The 16,258-nt window shown below is 40.7% G+C and overlaps 1 protein-coding gene and 1 long non-coding RNA gene across 7 annotated transcripts in view; one reads left to right on the top strand and one right to left on the bottom strand.

The window, feature by feature from the left end:
* The first annotated feature begins 258 nt into the window (after positions 1–258).
* Positions 259–7,534, top strand: LOC122219992. Of its 2 annotated transcripts, XR_006202632.1 has the most exons (3): positions 259–693; positions 5,461–5,579; positions 7,310–7,534. It is a non-coding gene; the product is annotated as an uncharacterized LOC122219992 (long non-coding RNA). The 2 variants fall into 2 exon arrangements; XR_006202631.1 differs by lacking the exon at positions 5,461–5,579.
* SLC25A27 (solute carrier family 25 member 27) overlaps positions 4,246–16,258 on the bottom strand; it is a 31,499-nt gene continuing 19,486 nt past the window's right edge. The window contains exons 7-9 of one of the 5 annotated variants that reach the window (XM_042938976.1): positions 15,114–15,206; positions 14,380–14,482; positions 4,246–4,414 (exon numbers count right to left, since the gene is read on the bottom strand). In XM_042938976.1, coding sequence (XP_042794910.1) covers positions 4,346–4,414; positions 14,380–14,482; positions 15,114–15,206 — 265 coding nt within the window. In that variant the 3' untranslated portion in view covers positions 4,246–4,345. Of the gene's footprint in view, positions 4,415–7,612; positions 9,344–13,865; positions 14,483–14,796; positions 14,863–15,113; positions 15,207–16,258 lie in introns of those variants that run through there. The other 4 variants (XM_042938975.1, XM_042938977.1, XM_042938978.1 and 1 more) reach the window with 4 other exon arrangements.

The following is a 16,258-nucleotide window of genomic DNA, read 5'->3' as shown; positions in this document are numbered from 1 at the left end:
GCTGTTCCCGGGGCCACGCGGTGGCGGGGTCGCGATCCAACCTACTTCTCGAAAGAGCGCCTTCCGTCGCGGAGGGCGCAGTGGGCGGGCCTGGCGGAGGGCGGGGTGGGGGTGGGGGGCGACACCGAAGGGGGGCTGGCTCTTGGCCGTCCACCTAGTGCTGCTGGAGCCCCGTGTGCCCATGCTAGGCTCCGAAGGAACGGGAGGAGACCTGGGGGCGCCGAGGGCACGTGCCTGGGCGTTAGGGCCTAACGCTCAGAGGGCCCGGGGCTCAAGGGCGGAGGCCGACCGGGATGCCCCTGCGTCCCGCGGGCGGGGTGCTTGCGTGCGGCCCATTCCCCTTTCGGTGTTGTGACGTTGAGCAAGTTGCTTACCCTCTTCTTGAACCTGTTTAGTAGCTTGAATTGATGAAGTTGTTAAGAGGGTTACAGTAAAGTATGAATGTATTTGGAGACTGTTACATCTTCCCCACAGCTACTGGGCTTGACTTGCTCTGCTTTTTTGGCCTAATTCCGGCTTCTCGGTTTTGCAGGCATTTATTCTTTTACTCACAGGGCTAGCGCAGAACCGGACTTAACAAAAGGAGGTCTAGAGGAACGGAAGAAACACGGCTTGGTATCTTGCTGTATCAACTACGGCAGGGGACCTCTTGGCTGTCCTCTTGTTCTGTTCCCTCATTGAAATCTTAGCAAGGTAACCCTTAGAAGACTGCAGGGGGAGGGAGTGGAAGGGGAAAGTGCAGGGTGGTGGTGGTCGGGGGGACTGTGATAGCTCCCAGACATATGCCTAGAATAGATTTTTGTTCATTCGCAAAGCCAGTCACGTTCGTGGGAGTTTCTCGTGTCACTCCTTCACATTTTGAAATATCATCAAGGGGCGCCTGGGTGGCTCAGTCGGTTAAGGGTGGGTCTTCACCCAGGTCATGATCTCACGGTTTGTGGGTTCTCCGGTCCCTCCCAGCTGTGTGCTGACAGCTCAGAGCCTGCACCTGCTTCAGATTCTGTGCTTCTCTCTCTCTCTCTCTCTCTCTCTCTCTCTCTGCCCCTCCCCTGCTCTCTCTCTCTCTCTCTCTATTTCAAAAAATAAGCATGAAAAAAATTAAAACAAGAAAAAAGAAAAAGAAATACCATCAAATACAATGTAAATAAAATCAAGACAGTTCTTAATATAATCCTGGGCTATTAAATCTCAGCGTTTTCAATCTATCCAGGTTAGAAGTAACCTCCTTCTGCCGAAACCTCCCATGCTTACTTCTTTCAAGTTTTTTTTTTTTTTTAATATTTATTTTTTTAAAGTAAGCTCTAGGTGGGGCTTCAACTCATATCCCTGGGATCAAGAGGCACATGCTCTAGGGAATGAGCATCCCCTCAGTCTGAGGGGACTAGAGACTGAGTATCCCCCAGCCTTCTCCCCCCATACTTTTTAATGGCACTTTCACATTGTGTTGCGGTTGGCTTTGAGCACTTTGGCATCCCGCCAACTTAAACAATCCTTGTGGCAATAAATGTTGGTTGCATTCCTGGGACCTAACATGGGGCTGACACAGTAAGTACTTGCTGGATGAATAAATACAAGAATCATTTGGTTTCTTTAAGAAGTTAGATTTTTATCTGATAAACTCATCCTTGACAATTCAGTTTCGGTTTCCAATTTTTCTGTAATGTTTTATATTCATGATGGAAGAAAAACATTTGATTTAAAAACATCTAGCAAGATCTAGGGGTACCTGGGTGGTTCAGTCGGTTAAGCTTCTGACTTCGGCTCAGGTCATGATCTCCCGGTTTGTGGTTCCAGCCCCACGTCAGGCTCTGTGCTGACAGCTCAGAGCCTGGAGCCTACTTCAGATTCTGTGTCTCTGTCCCTCTGCCCCTGCCCCCGCGTGTGCTCTGTCTCTCTCTCCTTCTCAAAAATAAACGTTAAAAAAATATAGCAAGATGTAGCTCAAATGTCTCTTCTTCGTGACTCTACTATTCACCCAGGCAGAACTGGCTAGCCCCCCGCCCCCTCTGTTACATTTAGTTTTTGTGACATATGATGTCACACCATGCAATTGTTTACTATTTCTCCTTTTTACCCGGGTATGAACTTCTTAAAGGCAAGAACTCCTCTCATTTTTTTATATTCTCAGGGCCTAGCCCAGTACTGGACTTTTAGTCAGCACGCAATAAATGTTGAACAAGAGAATAAGCAGATTATCTGGCACTGTGTCCTTTATGGTGGAAGGAAGGAGTTCATTATAAAATGGTCTTATTATCATCTGGAATTGTTTGATCATCCCACGGAATAATGGAGGTTTCAATTCTCTGTTTCAGCTCAAGCAGTATAACCAAACCCTTACAGAGAGCACAGGGCTGTAGACAGAGGAAATGACTTCTGTCTTCTGTTGAACTTGTCTCCTAACCTCCTTTCCATGGCTCAGTGCCTTGACTCCTGAATGTCAGGGCATATCATGTGGCTATAATGGGCTGAGAACCTGTTCCTCCCATCCTCCCAGATGTTCCCAATGTCCCCCCTCTTCTGTGTCTGGGGGAGGTAGCTTTATTTGCCCTGCATTGCTCTGCTGCTGGACAGGGAGCTTAAAAAATCAGACCACTGTGCCGTGAGGATTAAGCTCCTGCTACCACCGTCCATCTCCAGAACGTCTTCCTCATCCCAAACTCTGTAGCCATTAAACACAGACTTCTCATTCTCTCCCATTCCAGCCCATTAGTAACCACGATTCTCCTTTCTATGAATTCAGTTACCCCGGGTTATCTCCCATAAGTAGGATCATATGGTCTGTGTCCGTTTCTGCCTGGCTTACTTCACTCGGCACCACGTTTTCAAGATTCATCCGTGTTGCAGCATGTCTCAGAATTCCCCTGCTTTTTAAGGTGGAGTAATATTACATTGTGTGTGTGCGCGTGCGCGCACACACACACGCACACACACACGCACACACACACACACACACACACACCACATTTTGTTTATCCCTTCATACATCGTCTGTCAGCAGACATTTGGGTTTCCACCTGTTGGCTCTGTGAAAAATGCTGCTATGGACATTGGTGTGCAAGTAGCTGTTCAAGTCCCTGATTTCAATTCTTTGGGGTAGGGACCTAGACCCGGATTGCTGGGTCATACGATAATGCCATGTTCAGTTTTTTTTTGAGGAACCTCTACACTGTTTTGTATAGTTTTACATTCTCATCAGCCACGTTTCCCCACGTTCTCACCAGCACTTGTTATTTTCTGTTGTTGTTTTTAACAGCCATCCTCATGGGTATGAAGTGGTACTCATGAATTTTGCACCTATGTTCATAAAAGACGTTGGTCTGTAGTGGTCTTTTTTATAAACAGATTTAAGCATTTGGGACAATAAAAAAAAAAAAAAAGTCAGGGCTGTCCTGAGGTTTCTTGGTTGTGTTGGTGAGTTTCTAGTGCCACAGAGAATCCTGGAGCAGGACCAGATTTTAAAGGACAGGGAGGAAGGATGTGTACAAAAAGTACTGTTGTAATATTGGGAAAGTTCAGCTCACAAGGACTGTGGCCCTCCTGGAGGAGGTATATAGTTGGCAGCTGAGGGAACATGATTGAAACTTGAGAACGAGTAAGAACCAGGAAGACAGATGATGGGAGCATCTGCCATTTATTGAGTAATGGTAAATGTTCACGAATTCCCAGCCTACGTGTAGTAGCTGGAGTCACAGAACTGCAGGACTCTCCCGAGAGACAGAGAGAGTGACAGTTGGCAAGAGGGCCAAGAACAGAACCCCGAAGAACCAAAATTTAAGTACTGTGCAGCAAAGAAATAGCCAATAGAGACTGCAAAATAGGAAGCAGCAGGAGGGAATAGTATTTTGAAATCAAAGTAAAATATGGTATTTAAAAAGGAGAGCTGATTCTCCAATGTTTCAAGGAATTCCAGTGTTATTTTCCCCTTCGATCCTCAGCCAGTGATCATGTCCATCACTGTAATTTATTAGATATCCTTTCTAGTCCCAGCAGAACCGAATTAATAGGAAAACTGGGTCAATGGCAGAGCTGGATTTATTATAAATTAACAAGCTTGTAGTGACAAGGTATGAGCATCCTTTTTGCTAATATTTCAAAGCTGACATCTAAATTAAGCCTGTTTTTATTTCAGTTGTGAAAAGTACAGATTAAGACTTAAAAATCATCTCTAAATTTATTATCATCATTTAAAAATAACACCAGGGCAAAGCCGCACCAGGACACAACAAAACCTTTTACAACCCATCAGGCGTTTTTAAAACATTTATTTTAAAAATCAGAATAATGCGCTATATTTACTCACATATATTCCTGTTTGTTACCAGATATTTTCAGCAAACAGACATCTTTAAGCCTCTTCATCTGCTTTTATCAAACCTTCAAAGTGGCTCCTGCTGCTGTTGACAATCACAGCAGCCTGTTGGGGGTAAAGTATGGGGAGAGAAAAATAATCACGTATTCCTCAAAATTCAGAAATAATAAAACACTTGAGCGGGTAAATGTGCATTTGTATGGCACCAACGAAGGCCAAAATAGTGATGTAATTTCCATACACACTCTAAAATGAATAATATAAACTTGTCCCATTATTAACTATTAACTCACCAAATACTTTGTGTTAAACCCTAGAGTTTTATGGAATAGCTATTAAACTGATGACTACTTCGTAAACATTGTAATAATTATGTATGTTCAAAAACACACGATCTTTTGAAAATGCAGCTAAACAGTTAGTTTGGTGAAGAATCTCATGAAATCAAGTGTTACTGACCCAACACAATTATTCTGAAGGTAGGAGGAAAACAACACATGAGTTTTTATGGATATAAGGTCTTTAGAATTGATGCTCAATCATTCCTCCACACGACCTGGCATTTAGTAATCGTATATATTTTGGGGGAATCGTTTTTATTTATTTTTTATTTATTTATTTATTTTTAAATTTTTTTTAACGTTTTTATTTATTTTTGAGACAGAGAGAGACAGAGCATGAATGGGGGAGGGGCAGAGAGAGAGGGAGACACAGAATCGGAAGCAGGCTCCAGGCTCTGAGCCATCAGCTCAGAGCCTGATGCGGGGCTCGAACTCACGGACCATGAGATCGTGACCTGAGCTGAAATCGGCCGCTTAACCGACTGAGCCACCCAGGCGCCCCCGGGGGAATCGTTTTTAAAGAATCCTGTGTGTGCATAGATGTTTTTCTCTCTCCACCCCCCAAAAATTCTCTGAATGCAACAAATACCTTCTGAGTGGCTTCTATTTGGAATTTTAAGAGAAACAGAGATGTATTACATGGTCCTTGCTTGCAAGCAGTTCATTCTGTACGGGGGAAGGAGGCATAAATCCATATACACAGTCATGTGTTCTTAGGAGGGGAGGCAATGGGAGCACAGAGGTGTTGCAAATGTGGAAGTCTCCGGAGGTCATTCTAGATATTAAAGTAGGCTTTAACCCCAACATGAGGATGAATGGGCAGTGGTGACAGGAGCACACAGTGGGAACGTGGCATGAGAAGCGGCCAAGTGAAGAACAGCTCCAGAGAAAGAAGTGGAGGAATGCCTTTGCAAGAAGGTGGAGTGCAGGTATGCGGTGAAATGCAAAGGTTAGGAAAATGGCTTGGAGTCAGATTGAGAGGGGCTTGGACGTGGTATTAAAGATTTTTGCCTTTATTATGAGTGTATGAGGTGCAGCTGAAGGTAAGAACGTAGAGTGACATGTCCAGTATTGCTTAAAGGAAGAAGAGGCTGCCACTCTGTGAGGGAGGATTTTCCCGTGACGCAGGCCATCTATATAAAAATTTGCATTGTACTTTAAGGCCTGAGTAAACCTTAGCCAAGCTTGAAATATGAGAAGTTAATCAAATTCAGGAAAAAGCAAATCCCAACAAATTTTTAATCTTGTTTTTTTTTTTTTTCCACATGACATCAATATAATGGCCCCCTTCAAGTATGTGCAAGTTAAGATTCTAGAAGATTCTAGAGTTCCAGCACTTCATCTTATAAAGGAATGGAAATCAAGAGAAGTGAAAGGACTTAATCTAGTTATACTACTTTTTCATAAGTAGAACCTGAGTTGGATATAGGTCTTTAGAATTCAAGCTCAATCATTCCTCCACATTACCTGGCATTTAATAATAACATATATTTGTTTGGTAATCATTTTTAAAGAATCCCAGTTTAACTGAGGAGAAGAGAATTGAATACTTCCCTCCTCCCACCCAATTTTTAACCCTCATATATTAAAATACACATTTTTTTTTCCAGTGGAGGTAATCTGTTTTCACAAACAGAAAAGAACATGTATAACTATTTTGACTGTAAATAAATGTTGTGGTTAAAAAATTGAAGATGATGGCAGAATAGCATTTTTTTACATTTAAAATCTCCCTGAATTTTCCTTTTTTTCTTAGCGAAGTGAAAGAAATTTCAGACTAGTCTTATGATGGACATTCTTAAAATAATGAAGACAAAATTGATTTATGTTATCTGTAGCTGTAAAAAAAAAATTGTTGGGTACCTCACAGCAAAGAAATGCTGCCAATGAGCATAAAGACGTATATAAAAATAAGACATGGCTCCACCACTAGTGGCTTATAATCAAATAGGATTTGGAGCACTTGATAGATACTTTATTCCTTACTGAAATCAAATTTCAGTAATGTTATCTCTATTTAGATATATATGCTAATTCACTTATATGTATAAAGAACAAAGAATTGTATGTAACTAACAATCGCTATATATTTTTCAATGAGAGAAAATCATTTGGGAAGAGAAAAATGCGGAAGGTAGAAGCGAAACAAACTTAAATGTTAGTTATTATCAATACTGAAGATAAATACAGTATTAGTATAAGAAAGTGAGATTGAAATGGTTACGTCTTTACTGAAATTTTAATTCCTTTTTATTTACTGTGGATTATTTTGAAGCAGATCAAGATGATTTCAAGTTGGTATAAATAAAGTGAAATTCCAAGATACATTAATGAAAATGACTTCACTGGAAAAGTATGAAATGGGAAGAGACATATGTGTTGGATATAAAGGATTTGGTCAGATTATGGAGGGTCTTAATGCTCGAGATAAGGCATGGTGACTCCATTCTAAAATTTGGATTAAAGACCATTCAAATTTATTTAAAATGTACGAGACAAAAAAAAAAAATGCGTAAAGAAAAATCTACTTTTAGAAGATTCAAGATCACTGGACTGGGTTGTTGTGAAGATAACATAAGGCATTTGCTGTATACCTAATTAGAATATAATAACTGCCAATTATAGTAATAATAATTAGGAGATCTGTATTTTTATTCAGGCTCTGCTATCAAGTGACCTATGAGCATGAACATCTCTACTTCTCTGGCCCTCTGTTTCACAACATGTACAATGAGAAGGTTAAACCAGATGATCCCAAGGAGTCACTTCAGGTTTAAAAATTCCAATTATTCATGTTGAATCCACAGATCAAGGAATAGTACTCAGTACTTAAGCAGTGTTTTTACCCCCAAACCCCTCAAAGAATAAAGCTAAACAAACTTTTCATGGTCCAGTTTGCATATTTTGATCCAGTCTTTACTTAATTTTAAAAGTTATAAAACATGAAAACCCAAGAGTCCCCCAAAGTGGTCCCAATGCAGAACACTTGGGAATTTAAGAACACAATATTATTTTAAATATATTTAACAACTCAATTCACACAGATTGACAGATGCAATGGAAAAGTAGACCACCAACAGATTTTGATTAAACTCCACAATCTGAAAATTTCATAGAAAAACAATAAGCCACTGCATATTCGTACATCACATTAAAATATATATTTAAAGTATACATCCTCTTTTAAATGGCAGTGATTATACATTAGTGCAACCACAGAGCACTTGTAAACTTTTTTTTTGTGGCTCAACATCACCCATGTCCATGACAACAAATTCTGTTTGGTCAACTCCACTGTCTTTCTTGGGTCTAAGCGTTTTGAGTTTTCCTATGTTGACAGTCATAGCCTCTACCTACAACTGTATCCATCTATCCAGAAATGCCCACTGTCTGTGGGTGTGGGAGCAGGTGGTATACAGGTCAATCTGAAGAAATCTCTCACCTTTATAAAGTAAGAAAAAGGGTTTGATCTGATGATTAGAGACATAACCATATATCACAGGCAATTTATACTTCTCACTAGGCAGGAAGCTTTGTCAAAATGGAGTAAGGTTCAGGCCAGAGACGGCTTCAGTATGATTCCTTAGTTATCTCTCCTTCGGGCCCTTAGTGTTAAGGAAGGGAAGATAAGAAAGGATGCTTGTCAAAAGTGGCTGACATCATCTCAGCCTTGCTTTTAAAATGCCACGGTTTAAAATTCAAAGGCTGATAATGATAATAACAAGTTGCTTTATGAAAAGCAACTTAAGCTTAAGCAACTCAAGCAACTTAAGCTGTCCGCTTAAGCGTTAATCAAACAAGTTGCATGTTCTTATATATCGAGATTCTCAGGAGCAAGCAGCAAACTCTGGTTGCAATGGCATATGTAACGAAGCAGACACTCTTCTCTGCTTTCATCAAGACTCGGTCTGTAGCTGGCAGGAAGTCCTAAGCGTGTGCAGTGGAGTGCTGACCAATAATGCAGATCTAACTAAAGATAGGACACTGACAGAAAGGAGCTTCTTTCCTTGAAATCCAAACATCATGTCAAATTGACGTTTTTTGGTCCTCTTGGCAAGAAAAGGTACATCAACTTCCGTCACCACTAGGGAGACTCAAAATGTTTATTCATGAATTTTCAGTCACCTCCCTTTAATTTACAGTATGTGCATGTTAACAACAAAAATGAATCCCCGAGTTTCAGCTGAAAATACAACAGTTTCAATGTATTTCTTAATCACTAAGTATGTATGTATTCTTCCACATTCCTATTGTCTACTTCAGGTCTGAGATGCCCCCTTGTGGCACTTCTCTAAGTAGGCTCCTCAGCACAGAATTGCATCGCAAAGGTCAAATCTTCTGGCCCAAGGGAAGTGCTCAGGATTCAATCTTCTTGAAAATTCTGTGCTGGGTCTCACTGGGTGGCCTTGTGTAATCCAACCAGATTGCTTTTGAACAAAAAGAGGAGTCAAAGAGAACTTGGGTTTCCAGAGAAAAATAAAGTGCTGCCCCCTATAAATCACAGTCTCTGTGGAGTACAGTGTCTTCCTAAAGAGGTAGAAATAATAGGGGTGTGTGTTGTAGGTGCCCATATTTCAATGATACTGAACACTGTATCTTTAAGGGCTGCATCTTTAAGGGCTTAAAATGGACTGACTCCACTCATTTCTCTGATTTTTTCATAAGTAAGCCAGAACACCAGTGACCAAGGGGTCTGAAAGATTAACCAAAGAAGTTAGTGCGTATTTCAAAGCGATTATGAATATTCTACATATATGCATATACATCTTTGAATGACGAAGTCATTTTGAATCCACTTAGGCTGCAAACAAATATTTTGGTATTTCACCTTTAGAGAGCACTTTATAGTTGACAAAGCATTTTCATATCTTATTTTTCATAGATTTCTCTGAACAATTTACAATAGAAAGGAAAGGTACTGACACCCCTATTTTACAGATGAGGGCACTGAGGCTCGGCAATCGAATACCTATTCACATATGATAGAGCTAGACTACAGGCTTCTGGCTTCCATTCTAGGGTTCTTTTCACTGAACCATTACTAGCTAAAAGGCTAGGACTCGCCATGCCTGAATTCTAGGCTGGGCTTTTCTGTGTGTACTTTCTGTGTGGAGATGGACAAGGAGACATTTAAGAACTTGAAACTGAAGACAGAAGATTAGCCCCTGAGATGTAAACCATAAACTCAACACCTGATCTCTCACAAAGTGGATAGAAAAATTCACACTAAAGAGAGAAAAGAGCTTCCAGCTCAGGGAGACATGCCTATCTTGATATACCTGTGTCAAAAGGAATTAAAGGGAAGGGGGTTATTCAACAATAGAAGATATAAACGTGGAAGGAAATCACAGAGGAAACACTGGAAGGAATCGTCAGGGAAAGAGTATCTTGGATCCAGTTCCCGTATGGTTTAGTTCATAGGTTATAGGTAATATAGATCAGACAAAAACTATCACACTAGAATCAAAATAGAAGCCTGAGCAATTAGACTATAAAATGTATTTGGTTAGACACTTTGTGAAGCAATATTTAGGTCACGTGTTTAGAAATACGGAGTATGTTATATGGGAGACGGAGACTTTACCGGTGGGTTTAGGAGAACACATCTTGATTAGTTAAATGTGTGAAGAGGGACACAAAATAAAGGAGGTGAAGCCATGACGGTATCATATCCTTGTGACAACAAAAATCAAGTGAGCCACGGATATCATTGCAATCAGATCAAGGAATTAGAGGTCTTGGTTAAGACTGGACTATATAATCCTTCCTAACTGTTCTGGTAATCAGACTTCTGTATGCGAATGAAAGAAATATTAATTAGGGATTGAGTAAAGCAAGGCCATACTACTTTCACGTAGTGGAAGGGACTGGGCTTGAGTTTAGCTGGCCTATGAATGGGAGTTGGACAGGGAGAGCATACAGCTACTAACAGGGGTACTACATAGATGGGATCCTTGGAGCGTCTGCGCAGGATCACACGTGGGTGGTGCATGTGCACTTGTTTTCTCTTCACCAGTATAGTTATACTGCCGTAAAGAATCCAAGTGAATATGAACCCATGTGGTCTGCTCTGGTCTGGCTATTGCTGTGACTGCTCAAAAGAGTCCTTCTCCATGCCTTTCACTGTGGGGCTGAACACATAAGGGCTCTTGGGTTGATATTCTTAAATACTAAGATTACAAATAAGCTCTTCCTGTTACTTTTCTGTGTGCAGCAAGCAGCCTCCTGATTGTGACCTGCCTTCACGTACAGCTTGAATTTAGGAAGCACACTGTCCAAAGGACTTCAGCATCTGGATCACTTGCCAAGTGTGTTTCTCAGTGTGAAGGGGCCAGTGCCGTGGTCCGATCATCAGTTTCAACGAGTACGGTCAAAGTGAATCTGTATTTGCAAGGCCAATTTACTTGCAGCTTTCATGAGTCAGGTTTCTAAGCTCAGGGTCATGCACTGTGGCAGACCAACAAGGCAGTGCCATCCTGGAGATCTCTGCTGGTTAGCCAGCTGTTTTGGGAACATCTCTCTATCAGCACGCACTGTCTCTTTTCCCTGACGACTTCCATAGCTACCTGCGGGATCTTGAGAGATTCACTACACTGTATTAGCTAGGAGCATGGCTTCAGAGCTGAACAGACCCACAGCTAGTTCCCAGCTCTGCCACATACCAGCTAAATGAACTTGGGCAAGCGTCTCATCCTTTGAGCCATGTTTTTCTCACCTGAAAAATGAGGATAACACCACCTGTTTTACTAGGTTCTCAAAGACTTCTCACAGTGCCTGTCCTATATGAAGTACTCTTTTTTTTTTTCTCATTTATATTTCCTGAGTCTCACGCACAAAGAGAATGGGTCAGATTCAGTGGTCTCGGTATTCCTTTGGACTTGGATATTCTCCCTGCCCTCACGCCTCCTGCCCCTGATTTTTTCACCAATGGCCTCACCATCCTCACAGTCTCCCACACTAGACATACAAAAGTCCCATTTCCTTTGTTCCCTCCCCACCTTTTACATAGAGTCAGTTAAGTCCTATGGAGTTAACCATATATGTCTCTAGAATATGTCTTTGCTCCATTTTTACAATCATCTCCAGGATAGAGCACGGATAAAACTTCCTTTCTTGGGTCCTGGCTTTAAATGTATCTTCTATATTGCTGCCAAAGTAGTCCTGTCCCCAAACAAACCTTAGTACTTTCCTCCCATGATTAAACAGCTGCTTGCTTGCTCCGGGGTTTTACCTAAACCAGCAAACTGACCCCGGTAAGGTCCTTTTATAACCCAGTCCATAGGTACTTCTTTAGAATTCTGTCCCACCACGTCTCCCCCGAGGACCTATTCTCCAGCTACACCGAATTTTCTGCAGTTGCCCCAACCTACTGGGTCCACGCATGAATTGATCCCTAGGCTCATACAGCTTTTCTTGATAAATGCCTACTGATCTTTCAAAGCTCGGATCAAACGTACCTCTGCAGAAGACTTTTGTGCCTTCCCAAACAGTCAGAGCCATGTTTACTTCATTACCCGTGTTCCCAACACATTTTGTTTATACCACTAGTAGAGCAGTAATACAAACTGCTTAGTAAGACCATGTCCTCTGGAGTCAGACTTGCTGGGTTTGCCTCCCTGATGCCACGAATTGATAACTACCTAGCCTGGCTGAGTTCTTTATACTCTAAGCTTTTGTTACTCCTCTCTAAGAGAGAAATCACAATAACCTACTGAAGAGATTGTTGGGAGAGTTCAGTGAGTTAATCCGTGAAAATGATTAGCACGGTGTTGGTGCTCCTACCAAGTGATTTAATAATGTTAACTTTATTCTGTAATTTTCACTATTTACATGTCTACATTTTCCATCACATTATAAGCTCCTCTCAGGCAAAAAAACTTATTCCCTAGGGCTACCAGCACTTACGATAGTGCCTGGTTCATGGCAGGCCAAATCAAAATCCTCCTTTCCATTAAGAAACATCCATAGATTTGAGATAATTTCAAGATATAATCTAGACAATCAAAATAAGGTTTTACACTTGGGTACACTTTTGGACCAGCTATTGCCCAGGGCTTTGGCTATTAAATCCATGTTAATAGATACCTACTATTGCTTGGTGATGTCACTTATTCTCAGAGCTTCAATTCCCATCTATATGTAGACAGTGCTCCCCTCTAAATCTCCATCCCCATATTTTCTGTAAGATCCAGATCAATATACAAAGCTAGTTATCTAGACCTCTGTTCTTAGATGTCCTATGAGTATTCAAAACTTAACAAATCTAGAGCTAAACTTGTTATTCTACCATGAAATCATCCCTACAAATGATCTCCGTGTTAGGATATTACATCATCCGTTGCTCAGGTTGGGAACCTGGGAATGAAACCCAGCATTTCTTGCCTTCTTTGACCATCTTCCCCTCCTCATCCACTCATGCTTGTCATGCTTCCAGCTCCTTGCTTTCTCCTAAATTATTTTGTAGATCTATCTTTTTCTTTCCCCATTGTGATACTCTAGTCCGCACTATCATTATGTCTCATCTACTACTGTTCCTGGCCTTTCTCTAATCCACATGGCAGCTGGAATGATCTTTTTAAAAATACACGTATCATCAAGCTGGTGCCCCTCACTCTTATGGGTCCTATGACCCTTCCCACACTGATCTCTGCCTCTCTCTGGCCTCACCTTGTACCTCTCTCCTCCATGTCTTCATGCCTCGGCCGGCTGGGTTTCCTTCAGTTCCTCGAACTCCTCGTGTTCTCTGTCCATTCCAATGATTCCCTCTACCTAGAATGTTTTTTCTGCTCTTTTTATCTGGCTAAGTCTACCCATTCTTCAAAACTCAATTCTAAAGTCCATTGTCCATGGAGGTATTCTTAATCTCCAGGCCTAGGCTGTATGCACATGCTATATATTGCCATAGCACCATGCACTTTTCCTCTACCACTCATCACTTCCAGTTTTTTATTCAGTGTTTGGCCCTTATCAAACCAGCAGCTCTGGCACTAGGGCAGGGGGTGAGACTCTTCTGTTCATCCCCCCAAACCAGGCGTTGAGTACAGGGCTTTGCATGGAGTAGGTGCTCAATTAATATTATCATATTGTGTAAAGTATTGATTGTTTGAATTTCTAAATGCACGACTCAGTCTTTCAAATACGTTCTAACTTACAAAATCCTTGAGTACCCTGTGTTTATTATATATGTTGTTACTTGAGTAAGTCTCACACTACATCTTTGTTCACCTCCATAAAAAATAACATCCAGACCTAATAAAAATGACATAAGGCTTTTTTACTAAGCAGAGCTTTGTGGTGATAAGTATTAATGGATAATGCAACATTTGCCATCAAAGTAACAAAAATTTGTTTGAAACAGTAACATTTCCATAGGAATGGTCTCTAGCATAAAATCTTTATACCTGTCCCAAACTACAGTACTTTGACTAAATAGACCACTAAAGGTTTTTAAATTGCAGAAAAACCCTCTCCTCTGGCTTTATAACAACAGAATATCAACTTATTTATTTCTGGATGTAACTGAATTATTTTACTTTATTCTACCAAGAAAGGTAACAGGACTCTGAGGAGAGGTAAAAAGAAAACAAAAAAAGATATAAAAAAAGAGAAAGAATTGTGGTTTGGGGGCAGAGCCATGCTAAAAACCAAAAGAGAAAGGGGAAAATATTTACAGATTAAAAGCAATTTAAGTACAAAGAAAACAAAAACAAAGGAAAAACCTGACGTTACCATTCTCAGCCAAGACGGTAAAAAGCCTTTATATAGACTCATGAATCCTTCTCCTTGAACAGCCTGAATCAAGCAGTCAGTTGATGATTTATACAAAAGTCCCCTAAAAAGGAAAGAAGACAGTTCTACTAAATTTCTTGTGTGTAAATGGATGTGTAAAGAAAACATAAATAAAAAATAGTCTAAGCAAACTTACTCTAATGAAACTTAAATATTTTCTGCTAGCTTAGAACAAATAATATTTGTAGTTCAGTATATATAAATCACCTCTTTTGAGTTTAAAGGTATTTTCTTTAGATGTCTAAGGCTGACTCTTCTGATTCATCCCACCCTTAGTCTTATACTTAGAATTCGCTCTACCTGATCTCTTCCAGAGAGAATATAGTGTTTTATATCAAATCAAATTCTCCGTGTTACCTGTAAGTCATAAGCTTCTGAAGAAAGTGCTCTGTAAATTCTCAGCAGAGTATATTTTCATAAACTCTTTGAAAACAATAAAATCACAATAAATACCTTGTGTCTAAATAATATGATCATTAAATTAGTTTATATCCTCAAATGCACAGTACTTTTCCCTCAGACAAAGAGCAAGTAATTATATACAAACAGTTTGCTGGTTGAACACACGAACACACGTATTCATTTCTAACAAGAATAAATGCAGGGAAACATCTTAAAGAAACATTATTATTACAGACATTCGAACACATGAATAGCGAAGACTTTCTATCTACCTTCCTTGTTTATCTCGTGGTTGATTCATTATTCGGCTTTTGATGACATCAGCAGGTGTTCCCAGAATAGAAGCTACCAGTCCAGAACATAAACTGTAAATACAAAGAAACGAATTTGAAAGATAATAAACATAGGGGTTTCTAAATTTTGAGAAAGGGAAATTTGATATGTAGACAGAAAGAATGTATGTATCATTGTATTATTCTTCATAATGATCTTAGTTTACCTTAAAGTCAATGCTTAATGAATTCACTAAAGAGGTAGAAAAAAGAAAAACTAAAAATAATGTCCGGTCGACAAGTATACACGGAACACCTGCTGGTGGCAGGCACTCTTCTAGGCAGTGGGGAAGACACACCCGGTCCTGTCCCTGAGGCACTTAGTTGGGAAGGGGCAGAGAGGAAATGAATAATTTCAGATGCAGGTAAGTGCAATGAAAAAAAAAACAAAATGGGACAGTGTGCTAGGGAGTAACTGGGTGACAGGCAGCCGGGGAGAGGCTCTGGGGCAGCAGCAGAACCGAGACCTGACTGGTGAGAAGCATCCGTGTGAAGACACGGAGGAAGAATGTCGCGGGCAAGAGGAACAGCCCAGGAGAAGCCGTGAGTCGGAAAGTGCCCTTGGTGTGCTTAACAGCCAGAAGGCAGCCAGCAGGGCTATGGCGTCCTGAAGGAGGGAGGCCAGCCATGTGAAAGACTAAAGAAGCAGGCAGAGATCAGCCCATGAAGGTTGTTTAAGGAGTCTGATTTTATCCTAGATAATGAAAGGGTGTCATCGAGAGGATCGGAAGCAAGGGAATCACCTACTTTGGTTAATAGTTAACAAATAAGAAAAAGTTCACTCTGACCACTGTTTAAGCCTCACTTCACTAAGCTATTTGATTTGAATATAATAACCTTACCTTTTCCCGCCAGCCTAAAGGATCCTTCTAAAATACAAGTCTAACTATGTCATTTTTCCCTACTTAGAGGCATCTAAGACTCGCTCCCTATTACCTGATTTAGCTTCCACACTGGCTGCCGCACACATTACTCCAAAATCACATCCCTCTTTGCCCATTATGCTCTAACAACATAACTAAGTGTAGTTCTCTCTACTTTCCATACTATGTAACACCTCCGTGTCTTCAGTTCTTCCATTTGGA

This window comes from Panthera leo, chromosome B2, assembly GCF_018350215.1.
Source record: "Panthera leo isolate Ple1 chromosome B2, P.leo_Ple1_pat1.1, whole genome shotgun sequence".
Taxonomy (NCBI): domain Eukaryota; kingdom Metazoa; phylum Chordata; class Mammalia; order Carnivora; family Felidae; genus Panthera; species Panthera leo.
Note: the sequence above shows the minus strand (reverse complement) of the source record. Positions and strands in the feature narration are given on the sequence as shown.